We start from the raw sequence: 23,270 nt of genomic DNA, 5'->3' as shown, positions 1-23,270 counted from the left end.
GTGCTAGTGGTTGTTTCAGCAGGGTCTTTAATAAGTAGCAGTTGGCTGGTAGCAGCTTGAATTCCAGTCAGGCCATGGGTGTGTTTTTTAGCAAAGGTTAGCACTGGTGGACCTGACAGCAGTGGGAGGAAGGATAGGACAGGTGACACTGAGCAAAATGTTGGGGCAGCAAAGGGCCAGCCCAGGGTTCCTAGCCCTCTGATTCCACGCATCACCTTATTTAAAAAAAATTCCTTCCAGTAGCACCTTAGAGACCAACTATGTTTGTCATTGGTATGAGCTTTCGTGTGCATGCACACTTCTTCAGATACACTGAAAGCTCATACCAATGACAAACTTAGTTGGTCTCTAAAGTGCAACTGGAAGGAATATTTTTATTTTGTTTCGACTACGGCAGACCATCACAGCTACCTACCTGTATCTATCACCTTATTAATGCCCCTCTGATTTGTTCAGAGGTGAGACATCAGAGCATGGCATGTGCTATGGAGACTTGGCTGGCTGGACCTGTGCCAGTAGCTTCCTTCTGTACAGAGCCCGTCCAGCTCCCAAGGAACATCTTGGATGTGGCGTGGAGGACACCACAGACTTAAAAAACTTTGGGACATGGCTTCTTCCACAAGAGCACCCTTAACAGGACTCAAGCCATGTAATAGTAAGCCTGATCTACTAAGGTGATTTCATAACTAACAGAAGCTGAGCAGATGCTTCAAGCAAGCGCACTCACTAGGGCATAATGCCGTCTGCCTCTGAATGCCAGTTGCTGGGAATCACAAATGGGAAGAGCGAGGCTGTTGTGCTCACGTCCTGCTTTTGAGACAGAACAGGATACTGAACAAGATAGGCCACTGGCTTGATCTAGGAGGGCTATTTAGGAATAGGATAAGCACCCCTGTATGTCTTCAGCAGCAGGCAGAGGCATTTCCCTCAGTTTCAGGAGCTTGTGTCTTTATCGCCGTCAGACGTCTGCCATTACTGAGTCTGCAGGATCCCATCTGCAAAGCAACTGGAAGCAAGGGCTCCCTCACCACTGGCCTCTATTACCTGGAGAAGGAGATTCTGCATTCAAATAGCTGCACTTTCTAACTTCTGCAACAGGAGGAATAAGCAAGCAATGTACTGCATATCCTCACTGCCTAAGACCTTCCACTAATTGTGGAAGAAAACATTTTCCCATCAGGCTCCTGAGCTCAACACTGCAAGGATAGTGTCAGGAGGGCCGTTCTCTAACACTGCCACCCACACCAGCTGCTTGCTCCTGCTTATCATAATGGTTTGCTTTTAAAAAAATAACATACTGTCACTCTTAGGCTTCATTTTGAGATGTGGAAACCCGTTCTTTAAATGAAAGCTGGTATTCTCAAATATCCGGAGCCAGTTCAGCCATCATCCTACCAAACTCCACACTGTCCACTTGTGTGCTTGTGGTATAATGGCATCTCTTTGGACTCTGCGCAAGGAAACTGAGCGTTTTCGCTCCCACCCCCAACAAAGACGAAACAAGACACCTTGTAACTTTAAAACCAAACTGATTCTATTTGAGAAACTAGAGAAATAATTACAGGTTGTATTTCAACTTAACAATCGGATGAAGGTGTAAAAACAGTCTTGGACCAGGCTATATAAATCTCTCTCTTTTACAGCATCAGCAGAGGTGAGGGCAGAAAAAAGATGCAAGTTGTGGCTTGAAAGAGCCACCTCACTCTCAGAATTAAGACGCAATTAAAAATATAAAGTTAATCTGTATCTTTTATATATATATATATATTTATATATATAATATATCTGAAATAGGACTTCTTCTTAGTCTCAAAAGAAATAGATTGCACTTGCTCTCTCTCCCCCCCCCCTTTTCTCCTACTTACCTACAGTGGTTTTGTGGCAAAAGGTGAGCTCCAAAGGTAAGAATGAACAACCCAACCACGAATCTCATTTGGCTTTCTCTCCCAGCCTGCTTGCCATAATACCCACCCTGAGTTGGCATTTGTTTCAGCAAAAAGCTCTATGCAGAGGCCAGGCACGTGGAAAATTAAGACCACATCCCCTGCCCCTTTCTTGGACTAGAAAAAGGTAACGTAGCCAAGGTTGACCCTACTCAAGCGATGCTGCAGTGGAAATTCTACTCCCGCTTCCAGACCCAAATGTGCAAGAGCCCGTGTGTTTGTGCAAGAGACAGGAATTCCTCCCACCGACCCCTCCTTACTCCTCTGCAGTCGACGTCACGAGGCAAAGGCAGGCACTGCTGTCAGAGGGAGCCCCTTTACAAATAATAACCCTCCAAGAAGAAAGGAACAGGCAAAGGGAGGGGGTGGTTTCCTGTAAATCTAATGGTGTTAGTGGTGTGTATATCAGTCTCCCGCCCGGAGTAGGAGGTGCCGAGAACTGCGCCTCCTTGGGCAGCGCAAGAGGCACCCACCCTTTTCCGCAACGGATGCATGCGAGGCCCAAGAGGTATCATGAGCTGTCAACCACCTGGTGAGGCAAAGTCACGCAAGAGCCGTTGACGAAGGATCCTTGTTTCTCGCGGCCTTTCATGAAGTAAGTCAAGAGGTCCCCTTTGCCCTTGACGAAGATGTGCCCTCGGCGCACGAAGCGGAACCCGTACTCCTTCAGAATGAAGTGGGTTTCCTCCACCACCTGGAAAAGAGGAGGGAGAAGGTATGGATGCAACCATCTGGCGGGACCAACCTTGCAAAGCTCTCTCCCACAATCTGATGTCGAGGGGACTCCAAGCTGCATCGGTCGAGCCAATGACGTATGGCAAGAGGCACCCAAAACATCTGCAGGGCAGCAGGTTGGCTGCTTCACCCCATCCTGTCTTGTATCTACGAGACTTCAGATTGACAGGATGAGAATGGACAGGAAGTGGTACGTTCTGCTGGGGAGCTGGGTTGCTTGGGCTTAGATGTTGCCACCACCAACAGCAGCCAGAAAGAGAAAACATCTGCTGGAGGGCAATCCTATGCAAAGGGCAATGTGAGATCTGGAAATGCCATGTGATTTGATCACACAATCCATAAAGCACACAATTAAACAGTGCGCAAGAAAACCCAAGCTGTGCTTTCAGCCTTGCTTTCCCAATTATGCTCCTAAAGATGAGAAGATGGTCAAGAGATAGATACAGGCATAGACTTCAATAACCCCTTGAACTCAGGGTTGCTGGGCTGTTTTGACCCTGCACTGCTCTGAGGCGCCTGGGAACTGTGACGGCAGTTTAGGTGGAAAGGGTGGTTTGTGCAAAATGAAAAGTATGGCTGGCTCTTCCTCTCTCCTCTAAATGCACTAACAAGGTGTGGTTTTTCAACTAATATTCTGGAGAACCTAAGGCTACCTTGGAAGTTTTGTGTGAGTCACTCTCATTCCCACCACCGCAACCCTTCACAACCCTCCTCACCTGAATATTCCCCATGACGCCTGTGGACTCCATTCGGCTGGCCACGTTCACTGTGTTCCCCCAAATATCGTAGTGAGGTTTGCGGGCACCAATGACCCCTGCAAGCACTGCCCCCTTATTCATGCCTGCCAAAGCCATGCAAGAGAGGGAGAGAGAGAGAAAATGTGTATTATTTATTTATTGCTTCTATACCCCACAAGTTTGTCTCCAGGGAGCTCAAGCTGGTGTACATGGTTCTCCCCACCCCCTCATTTAATCCCCACAACAACCCTGTGAGACAGGCTAGACTGAGAGCGTGACTGGCCCCCGCTGTCGCCCAGTGAGCTTCACAGCCAAGTAGGGATTTGAACCCTTCTCTCCCAAATTCTAGTCCAACCCTCTAGCCACTACAACACACTGGCTCTCTGTTCAAGTTATAAGTGCGTAAAGTCTTTGCCCCAGTGTGCAGGGCCAAACTAAGAGGAGGCTGGAGAATGTAAGAAACCCCTTGCCAAATCAAACCAAGATGCCTCAGCGAAGCCCACAACCATTTCCCAGTTGACCACTCCCACCCTCCCTCTGCCAGCAACGTGTCAAAGTATACTGCCTGAAATCTGGAGGCTCTGTTTTGGTATTGAGGCTTAGGGCCACTGACGGACCTCCCCTCTCCATGAATCTGCCCAATCTCTCTTTAAAACCACCTGGGCCCAATGCCACCGCTGCGTCTTGCAGCAGTAAATTCCGTAAAGCTATTCAGCGTTATTGTTTGTCCCGGTTCTGTCTGTGAAGGACTCTGTGTCTGATACAGCTGGGGAAAAAGTCTATCCGCGTTCTTTAGGCTCTGCCGAAATCTTCCACTTGCCTATTCTCAGCATGAAGTTATTGAAGGACTGATAGTTGATGTTCATCAGTGTCTCCTTCATGGCTAGGGCGAAGTCGGCAAGATCTGCCAAGTGCTGCCAGCGCTCCTTTTCCGAAAGATCTTCCTTCTGAGCCAAGCAAAGGAAGGAAAGCAGACAGGATTAGGTCCCCCAGGGAGGCACAACTCCACTCCTAAGTACTTCACGAGCCTCCTGAGCAATAGATCCTCTATTCTTGTTAACACAGTGAGTTACTTTGCACATCTCCAAAGGGAATGAATACAGCCAAATTTTATTTATTGAACACTAATGCTCTTCCTTTATTCCTAATATTCTGCACATTAACTGAAGCCCATTTGTTAATTCTGAAATGGATGCAAAAAGTCTTTTTCAAGCATTGAATGAGCAGAACCCGTGACTCCTCTCTCTTCCATAAGCTCCCATATCTAACATTTCCCGGTTCCTTCTCAGAGCTCTGTCACTCGAAATAGAGGAGCAATGGTCAAGTCTCTCTCATTCAGGCTCGACAGAAGGATTTGACATGGTGCAGTGCTTGTTACACAAACCTAGTGGGCCGGACTCAGGAGTTCCCCTGGTTATTGTAAAAAGGTAAAGGTAAAGGACCCCTGGGATAGTTAAGTCCAGTCCAAGGCGACTATGGGGTTGCAGCCCTCGTCTCTTTCAGGCTGTGGGAGACGGTATTTGTCCACAGACAGTTTTCTGGGTCATGCAGCCAACAGGTCTAAACCGCTTCTGGTGCAACAGAGCACTCTGACAGAAACCAGAGCGCACGGAAACACCATTTACCTTCCCACCACAGTGGTACCTATTTATCTACTTGCACTGGCGTGCTTTCAAACTGCTAGGTAGACAGGAGCTGGGACAGAGCAACGGGAGCTCACTCTGTTGCGGGGATTCGAACCGCCCACCTTCTGATCAGCAAGCCCAAGAGGCTCAGTGGTTTAGACTACAACGCCACCCGCGTCCTCTGGTTATTATAACCTTTGCTAATATGGTGCCTTCCAGGTGTTTTAGACAGCAACTCTCATCAGCTGTTGGAATAAGCTTTTCTATTCATTTCCTCCCCATAGCTGCACAAACTATCCCCTTCCCTTCCGTTTACCTTAACAGCATTGTTGTAGCCATTGGTGTTGACGTCGGGGGTCACTCCAGAAGCTGCCATGTAGGTGCTGCCAATGGTTTTGATCTTGGTGATGCAGCGGAACTGAGGGTCATCCAGGAGCTGTGGGAATCAATGGACAAAAAGCACCCCCCCCAAAAAAAAAATCGTGATTACTATAGGGATCAGCAAACCAGTTAGCGGTTGCTGTGGGGTTGGTTGGAAACAATAGCACTCTAGGGCCTGTCTGCCCTCCTTCTTGGCTAATGATCCCCTTCCCTGGATGGAGGGGCAGATACACCTACTCCCCACCAAGCAAATAACGCACCGCCCCACTCCAGCAAGCACATAATGCACCAGGTGCATGCGCAAAATGGTCTGGGACCCAGGCCTCATGAGAAACAGTGGAGGAAGTTGGGAAGAGAAGACCACGAGGTGATATGAGAGCCACCTTCAAATACCTGAACGGTTCTCCCATGGAAGAGGGAGCGAGTCTGTTTTCTGCTGCTGCAGAGGGGAGGGACTTGAACCAACGGATTCAAATGGCAAGAAAAGAGATTTTGACTAACCATTGCTCTGATGGTGTTTCCTGCTTGGCAGGGGGTTGGACTCGATGGCCCTTGTGGTCTATTCCAACTCTATGATTCTATGATTGGCGGGGGGGGGGGCGCAGTTATTGGTTTATTGTTCAATTATGTACAGTGGTACCTCGGTTCTCAAACGTAATCCGTTCCAGAAGTTCCGAAATGTTTGAAAACCGAGGCTCAAAGGGCTGTCAACAAATTCAATTGAGAAAATTGAAAAACACGTTCGACTTCCGAGGCACGTTCAAAAACAGAAGCATTTACTTCCGGGTTTTCAGCATTCCGAAATGTTTGTCAATGGAGACATTTGAGAACCGAGGTACCACTGTATTTTGTGTTTTTTAATAGTCTTTTTATGTTGCGAACCGCCCTGAGATCTACGGATGAAGGGCAGCATATAAATTTAATAATAATAATAATAATAATAATAATAATAATAATAAGAAGAACTTTCTGACAGGAAAAGCTTTTCGATGGGGAGACGGACTCCCTCAGAAGACAGTGGGCTCTCCCTCCTTGGAGGTTTTTAAGCAGCAGTTGTTTGGCCATTTGTCATGGACGCTTTAGCTGAGATTTCAACATTGCAGGGGGTTGGACTAGATCAGCACTGGGGGTCCCCCTCCAACTCTACAATTCTGTGGTTCCATGACGGATCATCAGCCCAAGGAAATTCTGCTGGTTTGCTGCATTAGCTTTTGTACCTTACAGAATCATAGAATTGAAGAGTTATATACTTACTGGTTCTTTTATTTGGAATTGTAAAGTTCCTTAGCAGGAACACCATAAAGAAAACCACAAGCTAAGACATTCAAGACCACATCATTTCCCTCCCTTTCTGGACTCCCTTACAGCAAACTAGCCAACCAGCCACCTTGGCTGCTGGTCGGGGACGACTCACCGCGTCGAAATCCGAGATGATCTCGTTGAGAAAGCGCAGGCACTCGATCCCGCCATTGTTGATGCTCTCCTCTGTGTAGAAGTCAGCAAAGTTGGGGAGTGACGCAAACATGACGCCAATCTCATCGTAAGACTGGCTGTATAGCTCCTGAACAGGAGGGAGAGGAAGGAAGCAGAAACAGAGTCCAGGATCTCGCAGCCAATTTGGGTGTTACCATTAGTGGATAGAGCAGACGATGAGAATACCCTACACTTTGGAATTCCTGCTTAAAACCTCTTTGAGCTCCAGAGGACACAGATCTGACCAGTGGTGAAATCTGCAAATCAACTCATTGGATGCTGAGATATTTCACAGGGATAAGGACGAATGAGATCTGTAATAGTTTCTTTAATAAATAATAATAAAATTTTATTTATATCCTGCCCTCCCCAGCCAAAGCTGGGCTCGGAGCGGCTAACAACAATAAAATTAACACAGCATTCTAAAATCAATTCATTCTAAAATCAATTCAAAATCAAATTAATGGCAACCATTGGGTTAGAGTTCTGTGAGGATTACCAAAGGAGGGGGTCAGGCTGTGCCTTGGCCAAAGGCGTGGTGGAACAGCTCTGTCTTGCAGGCCCTGCGGAAAGATGTCAAGTCCCGCAGGGCCCTAGTCTCTTGGGATAGAGCGTTCCACCACGTCGGGGCCAGTACTGAAAAGGCCCGGCTCTGGTTGAGGCCAGCCTAACCTCCCTGTGGCCCGGGACCTCCAAGATGTTTTTGTTTGAAGACCATAAGGTCCTCCGTGGGGCGTACCAGGAGAGGCGGTCCCGTAGGTAGGTAATACAGTGTTTCCCAAACCTAGGTCTAGCTGTTTTCGGACTACAACACCCACCATCCCTCATCATTGGTATTGCCAGTTAGAGATGATGGGAGTTGTAGTCCAAAAACAGCTGGAGACCCAAGTTTGGGAAACGCTGCTTTAATAGCTGAAGACCACAGCTGGATGAGGCCGAGGGCAACAAACAGCCAGATGGTTTTTTTGGAATCTGAAATCAACCTATGAACACACGAAGCTCCAAATGCCACAGCATTTATCTATCTAGCCCAAAACCATCCGCTGTGGCTGGTGAAAGCTCTCCCTGGTCTCTGGCACAGAGACAACCTTTCCTACCCTCTCCCAGCCTGATCCTTCAAGCCGCTCGCCTTCTGATGCTCACCTCGTCCCGCTTCTTGGAGCCAAGGAAGTGTCGAGCGACGTGCTCTGGCAGCATGTTGGTGACCAAGGCCTCGTTCCAGCGCCTCATCTCATAGACCCGCTCCTTCTGGTCGTGAACGTCTATCTTCCACAGGAATAAAGTCCTGGCCAGCTTCTCCACCTGCCAAAGAGTCATCCCAGGAAGGCCTCAAATAAACATGGGGTGTCCGATCTCAGTTGTGCCTTAAGGACAATCCGCCACTATAGTTAGATGATCCAAAGCTACACTTGTGTCGGGTACTTTTGCATTTGGAAAATATGCCAGTTTCTGGGCCAGCCTGTGAGGCAGAGAGCAGCTTTGGCCCCTGGCAGATGAGTGCCACTGTTTCCATGGGAAATGGTTCCCCAACACAACTGAGTAAAATCTGCCCATCCTTTCATGCTCTGGAAGGACATGAATGTAGTTTGCATATGAGAGTAGCAAGGTTATCTTGCCAGTTGTTGTTGGAATACAACTCCCAGCATTCCCAATCCTTTGGCCATGCTGCTGAGGCTGATGGGAGTTGGAGTCCAGGAACAACTGGACTCTATACACATCCCAAGGGGACATCATTGCTTATGTTCTGTTGCTGCTGTCATGGACCTTCAGATTCTGGGAATGAGAGAGACCGGCAGGCTACTCACATGGCGCGAGAAATAGTAGAAGCTGACCATCATCACTAAGATCATCGCTGTCATTGAATATTTGGACGGAATCAGTGAGGACCTGCAGAGCAGAGCAAAATTAGTCGTGGCCACACAGTGGAAGGCTGATTTGCACCTCCAGCAAAACCAAATCACTATGGTATAAACCTGGGGTGTCCAACAGGTTGATCGCGATCTAGTGTTTGATCCCTGTGAGGTTTTGGTCGATCATGGTCAATCACTGGCCCCCTTCCAGCCTTGCCCTCCATTGTTGGAGAACCGAGGCTGTTTTCCCCCCAGCGATCCTTTGGTGAGTTGCTGTTTCTCTTTGACCCCAATATAATGTAAAAACGTTGCGCCCCCCCCCCTCCCAAGCTAAGAAACTTATGCCTCCTGAACTCCCTAAAACTGGGCTTTTCCCCTCCCCTCAAAAAGCTCATCAACTTTGACCTGAACCCCTAAAAATGGGGGTAGATCACTGCCAGTTTTTACTTCTGTGAGTGGATCGCAGTCTCTTGGAAGCTGGCCACCCCTGGTATAAACCAAACAATATCCCTGGCATGGAGAAAGCCACTCTTTGGGAGAAGACTAGATTAGTCCCTTTCCCCTTGATGTGCTAGTTTTCTACACAGATGGATTTATGTAGGATTTAGAAATATTTCATTTCACTTTTAATTTGTACACCACCATTCTAAGGTAAGCTAAAAGACCACTGGACATTAAATCCAGTCCAAGGTGACTATGGGGTTGCGACGCTCATCTCACTTTCAGGCCGAGGGAGCCGGCGTTTGTCCACCGACAGCTTTCCGGGTCATGTGGCCAGCAGGACTGAACCGCTTCTGGCGCAACAGAACACTGTGACGGAAACCAGAGCGCACGGAAATTCCGTTTACCTTCCCGCCAGAGAGGTACCTATTTATCTACTTGCACTTTGACATGCTTTTGAACTGCTAGGTTGGCAGGAGCTGGGACAGAGCAACGGGAGCTCACCCCATCACGGGGATTTGAACTGCCAGCCTTCTGATTGGCAAGCCCAAGAGGCTCAGTAGTTTAGACCACATAGTGTCCCATATTGCTATACACAAGGTGGCAGCAACAAAATATACAATATACAACAAAGAACACACATCTTGTAACAATCTGATCCAATACAAAATGTCATAATGAAACCTAACTTTAAAATGGAATGACTTATACCATATAAAGTAATAGTCAATAATCTAGTAGAATATAACAGTACCCAATAAAATTAACTCTCAAAACATCAGCAAATAGTAATTGAACTGGAATTCACTCTTAACAACTACAATAAATAATCACTAAACTGTGATCAACAAAAATAACTGCAAGTCACAGTGCCTAAAATACCATTATACATACAAACCCATGTAAAAGGATCATATTCACAGTGGTTTAAGAACACGCTATGATTTTCATTTTTGCAAATAATAGCTTTGCAGCAGTTTCTCCATTATGAACCATGCCAACCTGCAGGCTTAAGTCACAGAACACAGGAAGATCTTAGTGGTGTGGGTTGGTTGGTTGGTTGTTTTTTTAAGAACTGTGCTCTTCCACATAGTGAGATCTTCCATTCCTGCCTCCCCACCACCCCCCTAGGTGCATCACCCCACACCGCTCCCCGATGTTGGGATTCCATTCCACCTTTTGCTGCAGACATGGGATTGTTGCGTGCCACGTGTCTGTTTACATTCCAGCACAGATTGCTGGCGTAAGCGGAACGTCCACTCTGTACAGCTGTTGTTTTTATGCTCTCCGAGAAGATGGCAAGGAGAGACAACATGTTTCCTTGTCCTGATTTATGTAAAATAAATGCGTAGTTTTAGTATGTATCTACAGCCTCAAGCCTCTTCTGTCGCGCAGTATACACTGCTGAGTCAAGTGTGCTCAAGTCTGCAAGCTTGAGTCGCTGATGTACATCGGAGCAGAGGTTGATGAATCGTCGCAGCGGCAAGGCTGAGAGGGAGACGTTTCAGCTGGGACTGAGCCAGCTGGCCTTTCGACCCCGAGGTGCCAACACCCCTGACCCTGGGGGGCTTACCTGCTCTCTTGGAACCGTTCCTCGTCATATTTGTCGAAGATGTGCTCCCAGGCCACGATGTTGACCACTCCCACCGAACCGGTAATCATGAGCATCAGGGTGAGCTTGACCATGTGGCTGACTTGCACCAGCATGATGGTCGCAATGAGCGCCAACACGGTGATGTAGCTGTAGTACTTGGGGTTCTCCACGCAGCCCCCGTCTAGCAGTGCCTGCATCGTGCTGTTGTAAAAGGTGTCTTTGTAATACTGCTGGCAGCTAAGCTGCAGAGGCAGAAACAGCAGATTAGGGTTGGGCGGTATCTGGTTTTCAACATCACAATATATCGCCAGCTAACTATCACGATATAATGGTATATCACAGTCTGAAATAAGGATGGAGCTTGTTTTCAACATCACGATATATCGCCAGCTGGCCATTGTGATATACTGGTACTGGAAATAAGGATGGAGCTTGTTTTCAACATCACGATATATCACCAGCTAAACATTGTGATATACTGGTATATCGTGATGTCTGAAATAAGGATGGAGCTGGTTTTCAACATCACAATTTATCACCAGCTAAACATCGTGATATGCCAGTATATCACAATGGATGGAGCTGGTTTTCGACATTGTGATATATCTCCAGCTGAACATCGCGATATATTGGTATATCACGATGTCTAAAATAGGGACGGTGCTATATAGAGGCATGGGCTGGCTTCACGGTTTTCCCCACATTGTGATTTTTGCAACACACACAAAGCATGATTCACAATATATTGCCGGTTCAAAAATCACGAAACCAATACTGTATCACGATATGGACTTCAAACTGGTTTTGGGTGATATAGCAATATATCACCCAGCCCTACGGCAGTTGAGTTGTTGCTGCTGTTATTGTTGTTCCTTTATTTATGTCCTGCCTTTCCTCCAGAACTGGGACTCGAGGCAGCTTGCAACGTTTTCAAACCAACACAGATAAAACACACATAGCTAAAAACTTAACAGAAGGTTGTTGTTTAGAAGTAATGAAACTATCTATGGAATTAAAACGTATCTATCAAAAGAAATCAGTTCCCCAAAGCCTGCCAAAATAAAACCATCTTCATCAGACACAACAGAAACTGGTGCTTGTTCCGTTTCAGCCACTGACCTTCCTCACCTGCCCAGTCTCTGGCAAAGGAAAGCATTCATCTCAGAGAGAACGATGGATCTCACTCAGTAAGTTTGTCGAAATTATCACTTTAATTCTTCCTGCTGGGAAACTTGTGGGTGGAGTAGCTGGCTTTTAGGAGAACTAGATGATTCGTCTTACACTCTTCCAGGTATTCTTGCTTTCTTAAAAAACGGAATTCGCTCAAATCTACCCATTCACCCACCTCCTTCTTTAGTGCTATAATTCTTATAAATAAACTCTTCCTGCTGAATTTGCACAAACCAACCCATTGGAAACAGATTTCTCAGGGAGATTTGTTTTAAGATCCCTAGCCACCAGAGGGTGAAAAAGAGTCATAACACTGTCATTCTGAGGGCTGAGGAAAAAAATATGATGGTTTTCTCTCGGGTCACAACATTTAAATCAACATCATGCCACTTTAAGCAATCACGGCTTTCCCACCACCCCCAAAGGATTCTGGGAGATGTAGTCGGTTAAAGGAGCTGAGAGTTGTTCCCCTCACATAGCTACAATTCCCAGAGTGGTTTAACGACCAATCCCTCTTCTTGGGGAACTTTGGGAAATGTACCTCTTAGAAGGGAAAACGGGTCTCCCAGCATTCATCAAAAGATCTCAGAGCGCTTCACAAGAATCCCAAGGCCTGGTTGAAGAGGAACATCGTCGCATGGTGCCTAAAAGTGTACAGTGGTACCTCTGGATGCAAACAGGATCCGTTCTGGAGCCCTGTTCGCATCCTGAGTAGAACGTAACGTGCGACTGTGTGGGCTGTGTTTTGCCGCTTCTGCGCATGACGTCATTTTGAACATCTGCACATGCATGAGCAGCGAAACCTGGAAGTAACGCGTTCCATTACTTCCAGGTCACCACGGAGTGTAACTTAAAAACGCTCAACCTGAAGCATATTCAACCCGAGGTATGACTGTATAATGAAAGCACCTGGGAAAGCTCCCTGGGGAGAGCATCCCACAAGCAGGGAGCCACCACAGAAAACGCCAGCTCTCGTGTTGCTGCCCTCCAGACCCCTCACAGAGGAGGGACACAAAGAAGGGCCTTAGATGATGATTTCAGGGTCCGGGACACTTGCTCTTCCAACCCCTCAACCAATCTCTCTCCTCGTCCATTTCGCCAAACTACTATGATCGTTCACCATCTCTGTCAAACACACGTTAAAGGTGTGGGGGGGTAGAGTGTGCTCAGACGCACAGAGATTTCCTTGTGTTGTGTTTTTCCCTTTCTTTCTTTCTTTCTTTCTTTCTTTCTTTCTTTCTTTCTTTTTGCAAAGAGAGATCAGAGCTCTCTCCCTCCCCATCAATCCACCCCACAGCGCCCAAAGGCCTTCTTAAAGCTCCTCAAGGTCTCCCAGCGTGTAAATGGCAGCGCCTCCGTATCAGCCGCGTCAGCTGGGAAGGGTTCAAGGTCTGGCCAATTATTAACAGGTTCTAAAAATAAACCAGCCGCAGCTGGCCTTCTGCTAATTTCCCTTAATGATCTGCACCGCACTGCTCTGCAAACCAGAAGCAGGAGAGTTCACAGGGATGTCAGGAAAAAGAGGGGAGGGGAGGGCGGTGATGGGGAGACTTCGGGCCCATGAGGACTCCCTCCCCAATGGACCCTCTGCGCGTTCAGGGCTAGAGTCGAGGTGGCACAGAGTTCCACCCAGAAGAGAAGAGAAGAAATAAAGGAAACTCAAATGGCCTTCCGATTTTCCATTGGCCGGTTACGTTTAAAAAAAGCTATTTAAGACATTCACATGCATCTTCTCCACTTTCTGTTAAGCAATATTTCTTTTGAAACCAAGTGTCTCAAAACCACACATTTCCTTTTCCCACAAAAAGCAACCCAGTGCCCTCCAGATGTTTTGTGGGACCAAGGACTGTGGTCCAAATCACCTGGAAGTCACCCAGATGGGGACAGCTGTCCTTGTAGCACAGATGCCCATTACAGTGGACGCTCGGGTTACGAACATTATCCGTGTGGGATGCATGTTTGCAATCCGCAGCATTCGCAACCCGCAGCGGCACGTCTGTGCACGCATGGGTTGCGATTCGGCACTTCTGCGCATGTGCGACCCCCGAAACCTGGAAGTAACCCTTTCTGGTACTTCCGGGTTTTGGCAGGTCTGTAACCCAAATAAAACACAAGCTGAAGCGTCTGTAACCCAAGGTATGTCTGTACTTTTGTCCAACTGCGGTCAGAAAGCTGCCGGTAGGAGTGTGGCTGCCCCACCCCAGGACACAACGCTTTTAGCATAATGCCATATTTTGGAAACATCAACACTGGCTTGCCTTCAGTGCTAAGCGAGACATTCGCACATCCCAGAACGACTCTTTTCACCGTGCTTTGGAGAGGGCAGGCAGAGCTCTTCCGCAAGATTTGCTTACCATGTCTACGATGTTCGCCATGGTGACGATGAAAATGGCAGACATGGCCCAGGTATTCCTAGCCCACCTCGTTCTGTCGATCCACGTGGAAAAAGCCACAAGCTTCTTAGGGAAAACCTGTACGGAGAGGAAGGCATTCGAAGCAGAGCTGGAGGAGAAGCCCTTTCTCGGACCCAGGGCCATGCCCCACAGGGGTTGGGCTAGATGACCCCTGGTACCCCTCCCCCCCCCGCACACACAACCTGGGGGCATACCACACCTTCCCAAAATATGTTCCAGAGGGCCGGAAGCACCCCTAGAATTAATAATAATAATAATAGTTTATTATTTATACCCTGCCCATCAGGCCAGGTTTCCCCAGCCACTCTGGGCGGCTCCCAACAGAATATTCAAAACACAATCAAACATCAAACATTAAAAACTTCCCTAAACAGGGCTGCCTTCAGATGTCTTTTTAAAGTCAGATAGTTGCTTATTTCCTTGACATCTGATGGGAGGGCATTTCACAGGGTGGGCACCACCACCAAGAAGGCTCTCTGCCTGGTTCCCCATAACTTCACTTCTCGCAGGGAGGGAACCGCCAGAAGGCCCTCGGAGCTGGACCTCAGTGTCCGGGCAGAACGATGGGGGTGGAGACGCTCCTTCAGGTCTACTGGACCGAGGCCGTTTAGGGCTTTAAAGGTCAGCACCAACACTTTGAATTGTGCTCGGAAATGTACTGGGAGCCAATGTAGGTCTTTCAAGACCGGTGTTATATGGTCTCAGCGGCCGCTCCCAGTCACCAGTCTAGCTGCCGCATTCTGGATTAGTTGCAGTTTCCAGGTCACCTTCAAAGGTAGCCCCACGTAGAGAGTGTTGCAGTAGTCCAAGCGGGAGATAACTAAAGCATGAACACGTGTGCGAGAGGATAGGGGAGTTGATAGTGCTCATGGGACACATTACTCAGCGCTAATTCGGATACAACACAATGGAAGCACATTTCCCCCAGGCTGAGTCCTGGGGAAGCATGGAGCCCCAGTGCCGAAGGATTTGCTTGGGGCGCAGGAGTCTTATTTCCCCACAAGCCCACCCTGAGCTCCATTGCAAGAAAGGGCACAATATACATTTGATGGATGCATTTGAATAATGACTGCGCATTCAGTGTGTGTGTGTGTGTGTGTGTGTGTGTGTGTGTTGAGAGGGGAGGGGAGAGGCCTTGTGGGGAGAGGCCCTTACCCTGGGGAAGATGGCAGCCAGAGAGCAGAGGGTAAGGATGAGCAGCAAAACCTCCCCGACAACGAACGTCACATAATTTGTCATCAGCCTGCAAGGCAGGAAGAAAAAGAGAAAGGCAAAATGTAAGTCAAGGATCCATTGCTCTACAGAGACTTGAGAGGAAGCAGAATTCTCGGCAGGAAAATAAATAAATCTAAAAGCATATAGTGAGAGGCAGTGTGGTGCAGTGGTTAGCCACAGGGTCAATAAGCAGCCAGCATCATGTGGCTTCCCCACGAACTTTGAATGCTGTGCAAAGAGAGTCATCTGGAGAAAACCAGCCTACGCTCACTCATTGTCTTAAGATGGAACGTGGGTGGAAAGAGCAGACCTTCCCATCAGCCTCTAGCAGATGTTCCACTGGCTTCAGGCTGCTCACAGGGCTGCCCCTGAGATTTCCAGGGTCAAGGGGGTCTCTAGAGAGTCTGCTTTTTTCAGCATTCATCCCAGCTTTCTTGCACAAAACTGGTGATGTGAAACCTGGTGCGGGGGGCAGGGACAGAAAAATTGCAGCGGAGGAAATCCCATTCTCCCCCCATTTTTTTCTGAGTCCCTCACCCTCCTTGATTCTGAAAAAAGGGGGGAAATGAGAGAAAATGTCCCCCCATATTTCCAGGGTTTTTTTCCCAGCTCTTCACATCTCTACACAAAACTTACCCAATGTTTTTTAATCTTGAATGTTTGAACATATTAAATATTAATAATAATAATAAATTTTATTTATACCCCGCCCTCCCCAGCCAAGACCGGGCTCAGGGCGGCTAACACCCAATATAAAACAATTGATCGAAATACAACTTAAAAAAACAATATTAAAATACAACATTAAAACATTAAAATGCAGCCTCCTTATATTAAACATCCATTCTGATTTGCTTGGGGGTGTTTATAGGGCTTCCCATTGTTCATCCCACATTCCTAAATGTTTTGTGTGTGTGTGTGTGTGTGTTGGTGAATTTGTTACACTAGAGCAACAGGGTGCATTGATCCACTTTCTTATTTTTGTTATCATTTTATTTTGTGTGCACACACACAGAGGGAGAGAGAGAGAGAGAGAGAGAGAGAGAGAGAGAGAGAGAGAGAGAAATGGTTTACAATGATCTTGCAAACCTACGGCACGCACTCAAATCCTTCCTGCAAAACACTGACAGTCTAGAAGCACCAAAAAGGAACACGTAATGGTTGAGCCTCTAGCTTTGACACCCATGTCATTTTTGACCAAGCTGCACTCACTGAGGATCAATGAATATCTCCACGAGGGCGGTGAAGAAGAGGACGACGCAGGAACAGCTGAAGGCTGCCCCGCTCTGCTTCTCCTTTTCCACAGAGTACCGGGTCTCCATCTCAGGGTCGATGAAGCGCATGGAGAGTCGATAGGTGGATCTGCCCTTCATCCTGCCAGAAACAAGAGACGTGAGGAGAACTTACGACTCCTAGAAGGTCTGCAGGACAGCTATGTCCCAGCTCCACTGCTGGAAATCTGACAGGTGAGTGCTGTTGCTTGTAGGCTTCCCACAGGCATGCGGCCGGCCATTGTGAGAGCAGGATTCTGCCCTAGATGGACCATCCTTCTACAGGTGAAACTTGAAAAATTAGAATATCTTGGAAAACTTCATTTATTTCAACTTAAAAGGTGAAACTACTATATGTGATAGACTCATGACATGCAAAGCGAGATATGTCAAGCCTTTATTTGTTATAATTGTGATGATTATGGCATACAGCTGATGAAAACCCCAAATTAACCATCTCAATGTCATGAGTCTATCTCATATATTAGTTTCACCTTTTATGTTGAATTACTGAAATAAATGAACTTTTCCATGATATTCTAATTTTTCAAGTTTGACCTGTATGTCCTTGGGCAGGAGAAGAGTCCTCAGGTCCACTGTACAGCTCCCTCATGCAAAATCACACCATGGCCCATCTAGATCAGTGCTACATACTCTGACTGGAAGTGGTCTTCTTCACCCACCGAGGTGCACTCTCCCCTGGTCTCCCAAGACAGACGGATGCCAGCCAACCAGGTTATCTAAGGCATTTTTTCACTGTCTCCTATCTGAGCCTTCCAAATGAAGAACAAGGCTTTCAAGGGCTGCTAACCTTGATGGCTATGCTCGACACCCCATCGTTTCCCAAACTTGGGTCTCTACCTGTTGTTGGACTACAACTCCCATCATCCCTAGCTAGCAAGACCAGTGGTCGGGGATGATGGGAGCTGTAGTCCAACAAGAGCTGCAGAGCCGAGTTTTGGGAAACCCTGGGAATCCACTGCTGGAGGAAGCTATGCTTCCATCTGCTGGTTGCTGGAACCACAGGAGGAGAGAGGGCTCTTGCTTTGAGGTCTTGGTTGCGGGTTTCCCTTGGGAGAATCCAGTTGGCCACAGGATGCTGGACCAGGTGGGACACTGGTCTGGCCTCCAGACTTCTTTCTGGTGCCCTGCTTCCTGAGAACCTCAGGTTTCCATTTTCCAAAATGGTAAATCAGGTATTTGCTCCCGGGACGTGGTCTGAGGACACACTGTTGGGATACTGCCAGGGAGACGGAGGCATCAGGCAGGCCCCCAGTCGTCTCTGGACGATCACCGGTCTCCCGTGGAACAGCATCAGTCAATTAGCGACACGAGCCTCAGAGACATTCCACGACCCGTGCACGCCCTTCCAGCAGAGTCTCCATAACAAAAGATGCTGACAGGAGAGCATATTTACAGCTTTATTCAACATAATTCAGAACAAAGGAAAACATGACTGCTTGCCTCCGTGTCCAGGAAAACAGCCAGAAACAAAAGCTATATACAAAACGGAAGTTCCCAGCAGACAGTGCTGGAAGTAAACAGGCATGTGATGCACAACAATCATGCCTGAGCCTTTTAAGGTGGAACGGAACTATAACCTAACATCCTCCCCCTTTCCATGTAACCTGTAGTACCTGTAGTACCAATTGCAACCTCTGTACATAAACCTTAAGTTGTTCTCTGTTAACAACCTTAGACAACAGATCAGCAGGAATTTCATTTCCTGGCACGTAGGAAACCTGAATGAGTCCTTTCTGAATACACTCTCTTGCATGATGTAACTTAATCTGCAAGTACTTGGTTCTTTGCTTGCAACTCTCTGAGTTCAGCAAAGCCAAACAGGATCTAGTGTCTTGATACACCTGTATAGGACATTTCACAGAAACCTTGATGTCCTGAAACAGTTGCATCAACCATTCACAATCCATGAGTGAAAATGACAGGGCATTGAGTTCTGCTTCACAGGAACTTAGGCTTACTGTCGTCTGCTTTTTGCACAGCCAGTCAAACAGACAGTGGTTGTACATGCAGCACACTCCAGAAGTGCTTGTACCATCCGTGGTGTCACTTCCAAAACTTGCATCTGCAAAGATTTCAAGACCTCCAGTCTTCTGGCTGGTGAACCTCAGCCTGTAGTGCAAAGTCCCCTTCAAATATCGGGCTAGGCGCTTCAGAGCTCTCCAATCCTGAACAGTAGGATTGTTGGCATGTCTACTAAGCAAGTTAGTGCTTACAGCTGCACAACTGCATCGCCTTGCCGATCCTAAGCCTGGGTGGAAGACCGCTGAAGAACCACCTTGGGTTCCATGATGGAAGAAAGGTGGCTGGTCTAAAGGTCTAAAAACCCTAACAGAAAATAGCCAAGGACTTCCGTACATGGGCACTAACCCAGTTCCTTCCAGCTGCTTCTGACCACAACTCCCTCCAACCCCCAACCACACGAGACACGCTCGAAGGTGTGGTGAGGAGGGAAGACTTACGCCTGCACTGACTCCCTCTCCAACAAGGCCTCGTTCAACAGCTTGTTGAGCTCCTGTTCGTTCTCGGAGGCGTCCACCACCCTCTCGGCCAGGTCACGCAAGCGCAGGCGGCGCCGCGGGTTGGGGAAGGAGGGGTTCACCACCTGAGCAGAAGGGAAGAGGCAGTTTGGCGCAGTGGTTAGGGTGCCAGGCTGGGGCCTGGGGGCCCAGGGGTTCAAATTCCCACTCAAATCACAAAGACCGCTAAGCGAACTTAGGCTGGGTGAGCTTAGTTCCTTGCAGGAAAGACAGCACATAAATTTCATGTTTTTAAAAGGGAATGCAAATGTGAAATCTCACACCAGGGGCCAGGAAGTGGTGTGTGTTTGTGGAGAGACAGCTCACTCAAGGGTGAGTGTTGATTAAGCCATCCTAGACTGAAGGCAGGATGCAAGCAAGTGAAACAAAAACAAGAGAAGCCTTTCCTCCTGTAAATCCATCCCAAAGTTTCTCTATCTGCTCTACATCTATTTGTTTTTGCTTCCGCTCAGGATCTTCATCATTGGTACTGCACACAGAGTTCAAGAGTTCAACACTTAAACACTTTCACTTAAAACAAAGCCAAGTTTCTAGCCCTCAAGACTGGAAATAATAGGTGTGAGAACACATGGTCAGTTCCTTGTGAAATCTCACAACGCTTTGACACCCCTTTGGGATGCTTTTCTCCCCAAAGATGCCTGCAGGGTCCTCAACTATCAAAGGCTTTAAAAAAACAAATAAATCCCCAGATATTCCAGCATATTCAGTGACTGGTGTGTAGATCCTTGAGGCTCCCATTGAATTTTGTCATCTTTTTTACGGCTCTGTGGCTCCATTATTTTTATGATAGTCATTATTGATCTTTGTAAGCCAGTCTGGGAACCTCTCTCAGCTGAAGGGAGAGGGAAACGTGCTTCGAACAAACAAACAACTTGTGCTTTTACATTTGTAAAAAAGTGTGCATCGCCTCAGGCGATTTCTGTTGTGCGCTGGAGGGGAGCAACTGGTTAGGTATGCCCAGCTGTGCAAATTTTCTCAATATCCTGAGAGGCAATTCAAAACAAAAAATTATGGAAAAGTGGGATAGATACAAAACTTATGTTCAAAAATACAGTAAAGGTTCACTATCTATGCTAGCATTCGATTAACGTTGGAGTGAGACTGAGTTGAGAAATAAGACTAAGAGCACATATTGATATAGGAATGGATTAGATAAAATGTAAAGAAATATACAATAATAAAGAGTACATTCATTTGTAAAAAAAGGAATATACAACGGGATGGACAGGAAGTCTAGTGTGTTGGTATGTATATGATTTGTGGGGGGGGAATTGTTTTTGTTTTGTATTTTCTTTTTCTTTTTTTGTTTCATTTTCTTTCTAGGTCTATAAAATTTGTATATAATTTTTGTATACATGTTGGAAATCATATTATAGTAAGTCCTGTAATGTAATATGACAACGTTTACCGATGTAATATAATAATGTTAACAAATAAATAAAATGCAAATTCAAAAATAAATAAATTCTCAATTTCCATGTGCTTTCCTTGGGGAAAGCATTTGAGTGGTGCGTTCTGGCCTTGTGGCTCTTTCTTGGCCTTCCCCAGCCCCATCGTACCCTGGTGTCCGACTCCTCGGCCTCATCGGGGGTCGTGCAAGTGGTGTTGATGCTCCCGTTGCACTCCTTGGTGTTGATCAGCTGTGGCGACTCGCCGTGCGAGGAAGAGACGGACAGCTTCTGCAGAGGGAAACAAGGACATGGGCAAAGGAGGTCCAAGGCAGGGAATAGAGAGGAGCTCCTGAGGCCAGTGGCGGAACAAGCTGATTGGGCGCCTGGTGGCGGCGCATGTGCTCTGTGCCCAGAGGCGGGGCCAAGAGCCCATGGGGGTGGGGCCAGCTGCCACGGGGCGGGGCAAGTTGGGGATGCTAACATTGATTGTCTTTTCACAGATGAAAAGCCAGTTTTTCTATTACAGGGTTTTCAGGATTTCCTGGATAAGAAAGGGATAAAGCACAAGGTTGCTGTTTCAGCAGGTGCATGGAACAAAAGTGTTTGTGTAAAAGTGAACAGAGAATTGCAAAATGGGATGAAGGCGCAATTGCTAAGTTCACATTTGCCACATCAGTATTGGGCTGAATCTTTATCGTGTTATTGTTACACTTGGTTGAGAAAGGTTTCAAAGGATTTGGGAAGTTCTCCTATTGAGAAGCTGTTCCATAGAAAACCTTCTGTTGCCCATTTTAAGGTTTTTGGATCTCATGTGACGTCTGATGCTCCAGGTGGAGTAAAGAATGCAAAAGGCATTTTTGTGGGTTATGAAAAGGGACTCTACAGAGTAATTTTGTCTGACTCTGGTCAGGTGATTCTCACAAAATTTCTAGAGAATGCTCCTGAACAGGAGAGAGTAATTGTTCACACATTTCCCACTTAGGACAATTCAGATGATGATGATGATTTTACTGATTACAGTGGTACTGAGAGTGACAGTGATAGCTCAAAGAGCTCAGTTGACACAGTCATTGAGAGGAAATCTCACACAATGGCTAGACCTTCACAGGTGAAGGATGAACCACTGTTTACTATTGGAACTGGTTCTCCAAAGAGTCCTGAGACTGAACCAGTGAGCAGAGAGGATCAGCACCTCATACGCAGGTCTGAGAGAGTTACAAAGGGCGTACCACCCAAGAGGTATTTCAAAGATACCTCTCAGCTGTTGCGTGTGTTACTATTGTTGACAACTCAAGACAGGTTAAAGGAGTGTCTAAGTCAGAGACAAAGACACAACAGGGAGTTGCTAAGCGTAACACTACATTCCCTAGCCAAGGTAAGGCAGAAGCACTCATTCCTTGGAAGTCAGACAACCAGAGAGGTACACTGGTGAAACCAGTGGCGGGTAGTTCCAAGGGTGGAAGTGAAACAACAGGGGATTGTTATATGTATAGCAACTGTTTGTTTTCTTCTCTGGATCAAGCTTTGTTCGCAGCTCACATTGATTCATATGGGGGAGTATGTTACGATATAGAAGCAATGCAGCTGCAAACTGGTAGCTTGAAAACAAAACATGATGGAATGTTGGGACTGTTCCGTGGGAAACAGAGGGACAGTCCATTCACAGGGCAATGCACCGGAATTAGCTCAGAGTGTAATATGAGCTCTTCCTCTTGCTCTTGTACAGGAAGTACAAGAAGCTTTTGTCTCTCGACTGCTGGAGCTTGAAGAGAGCAATCATGTTTTCTGTTATGCTTCAAAGACAGAAATAAAAGCATGTAAAAACGTTTCTGTCTATCTCCTTTTCCCTGCCGGGAGAGCAGGAGGGAGGGGGTGTGTTCTTCTCACGCTGAGAAGAATCGCCTATCGCGACCTAGCCTGGATCTTGCTGGGAATGCAGACAGGGAGGTCAACAGGAGACCAAGCCGGGTGCCTGGGAGTGTTGCCAGTTACTCCCGATATAGGCTTGATTTCCGACACAAATAACCCAGAGATGCATTTTAAATAAAAGCACACATTCTACTCATTTAAAAACACCAGGCAGACCCCACAAATAACCCAGAGATGCATTTTAAATAAAAGCACACATTCTACTCATGTAAAAACACCCTGATTCCCGGACCGTCCGCAGGCCAGATTTAGAAGGCAATTGGGCTGGATCCGGCCCCCAGCCAGGCCTTAGTTTGCCTACCCATGGTATAAACCTTTCAAATAAACACAGTGGTGCTTCCAGAGAATTTGCGCCTGTCCTTTGGGGGAGATAGGAAGCCCTGAACACATATTTTCTAGATGTCCCTTTTAGGATGAGGCACATAGAGAAACCATTGACCCCCTGCTGGTGAGGCTTGCTGACCTCCCAGTAAAGCAAAAATTCAATCTTCTCCTCTTAGGCAAAGACCACAAGATGACCAGGATTGTCTCCAGATTCTG

General features: G+C 47.1%; 1 protein-coding gene across 1 annotated transcript in view; it reads right to left on the bottom strand.

The window, feature by feature from the left end:
* Window positions 1-1,509: 1,509 nt before the first annotated feature.
* The window catches only part of ADCY3 (adenylate cyclase 3), a 93,187-nt gene continuing 71,426 nt past the window's right edge, over window positions 1,510-23,270 (bottom strand). Inside the window, exons 9-21 of the mRNA XM_081000880.1 lie at window positions 20,970-21,089; window positions 19,333-19,475; window positions 16,791-16,952; window positions 15,519-15,606; window positions 14,304-14,420; window positions 10,759-11,021; window positions 8,700-8,781; window positions 8,038-8,196; window positions 6,836-6,982; window positions 5,357-5,476; window positions 4,236-4,362; window positions 3,395-3,519; window positions 1,510-2,637 (exon numbers count right to left, since the gene is read on the bottom strand). Coding sequence (XP_080857006.1) covers window positions 2,455-2,637; window positions 3,395-3,519; window positions 4,236-4,362; window positions 5,357-5,476; window positions 6,836-6,982; window positions 8,038-8,196; window positions 8,700-8,781; window positions 10,759-11,021; window positions 14,304-14,420; window positions 15,519-15,606; window positions 16,791-16,952; window positions 19,333-19,475; window positions 20,970-21,089 — 1,836 coding nt within the window. The 3' untranslated portion in view covers window positions 1,510-2,454. The remainder of the gene's footprint in view (window positions 2,638-3,394; window positions 3,520-4,235; window positions 4,363-5,356; window positions 5,477-6,835; window positions 6,983-8,037; window positions 8,197-8,699; window positions 8,782-10,758; window positions 11,022-14,303; window positions 14,421-15,518; window positions 15,607-16,790; window positions 16,953-19,332; window positions 19,476-20,969; window positions 21,090-23,270) is intronic.

The sequence above is a fragment of the Podarcis pityusensis genome (genome assembly GCF_964106645.2).
Source record: "Podarcis pityusensis genome assembly, chromosome: 3".
NCBI lineage: Eukaryota > Metazoa > Chordata > Lepidosauria > Squamata > Lacertidae > Podarcis > Podarcis pityusensis.
The sequence above is the reverse complement of the archived record's forward strand: the minus strand, read 5'-3'. Positions and strand labels throughout refer to the sequence as shown.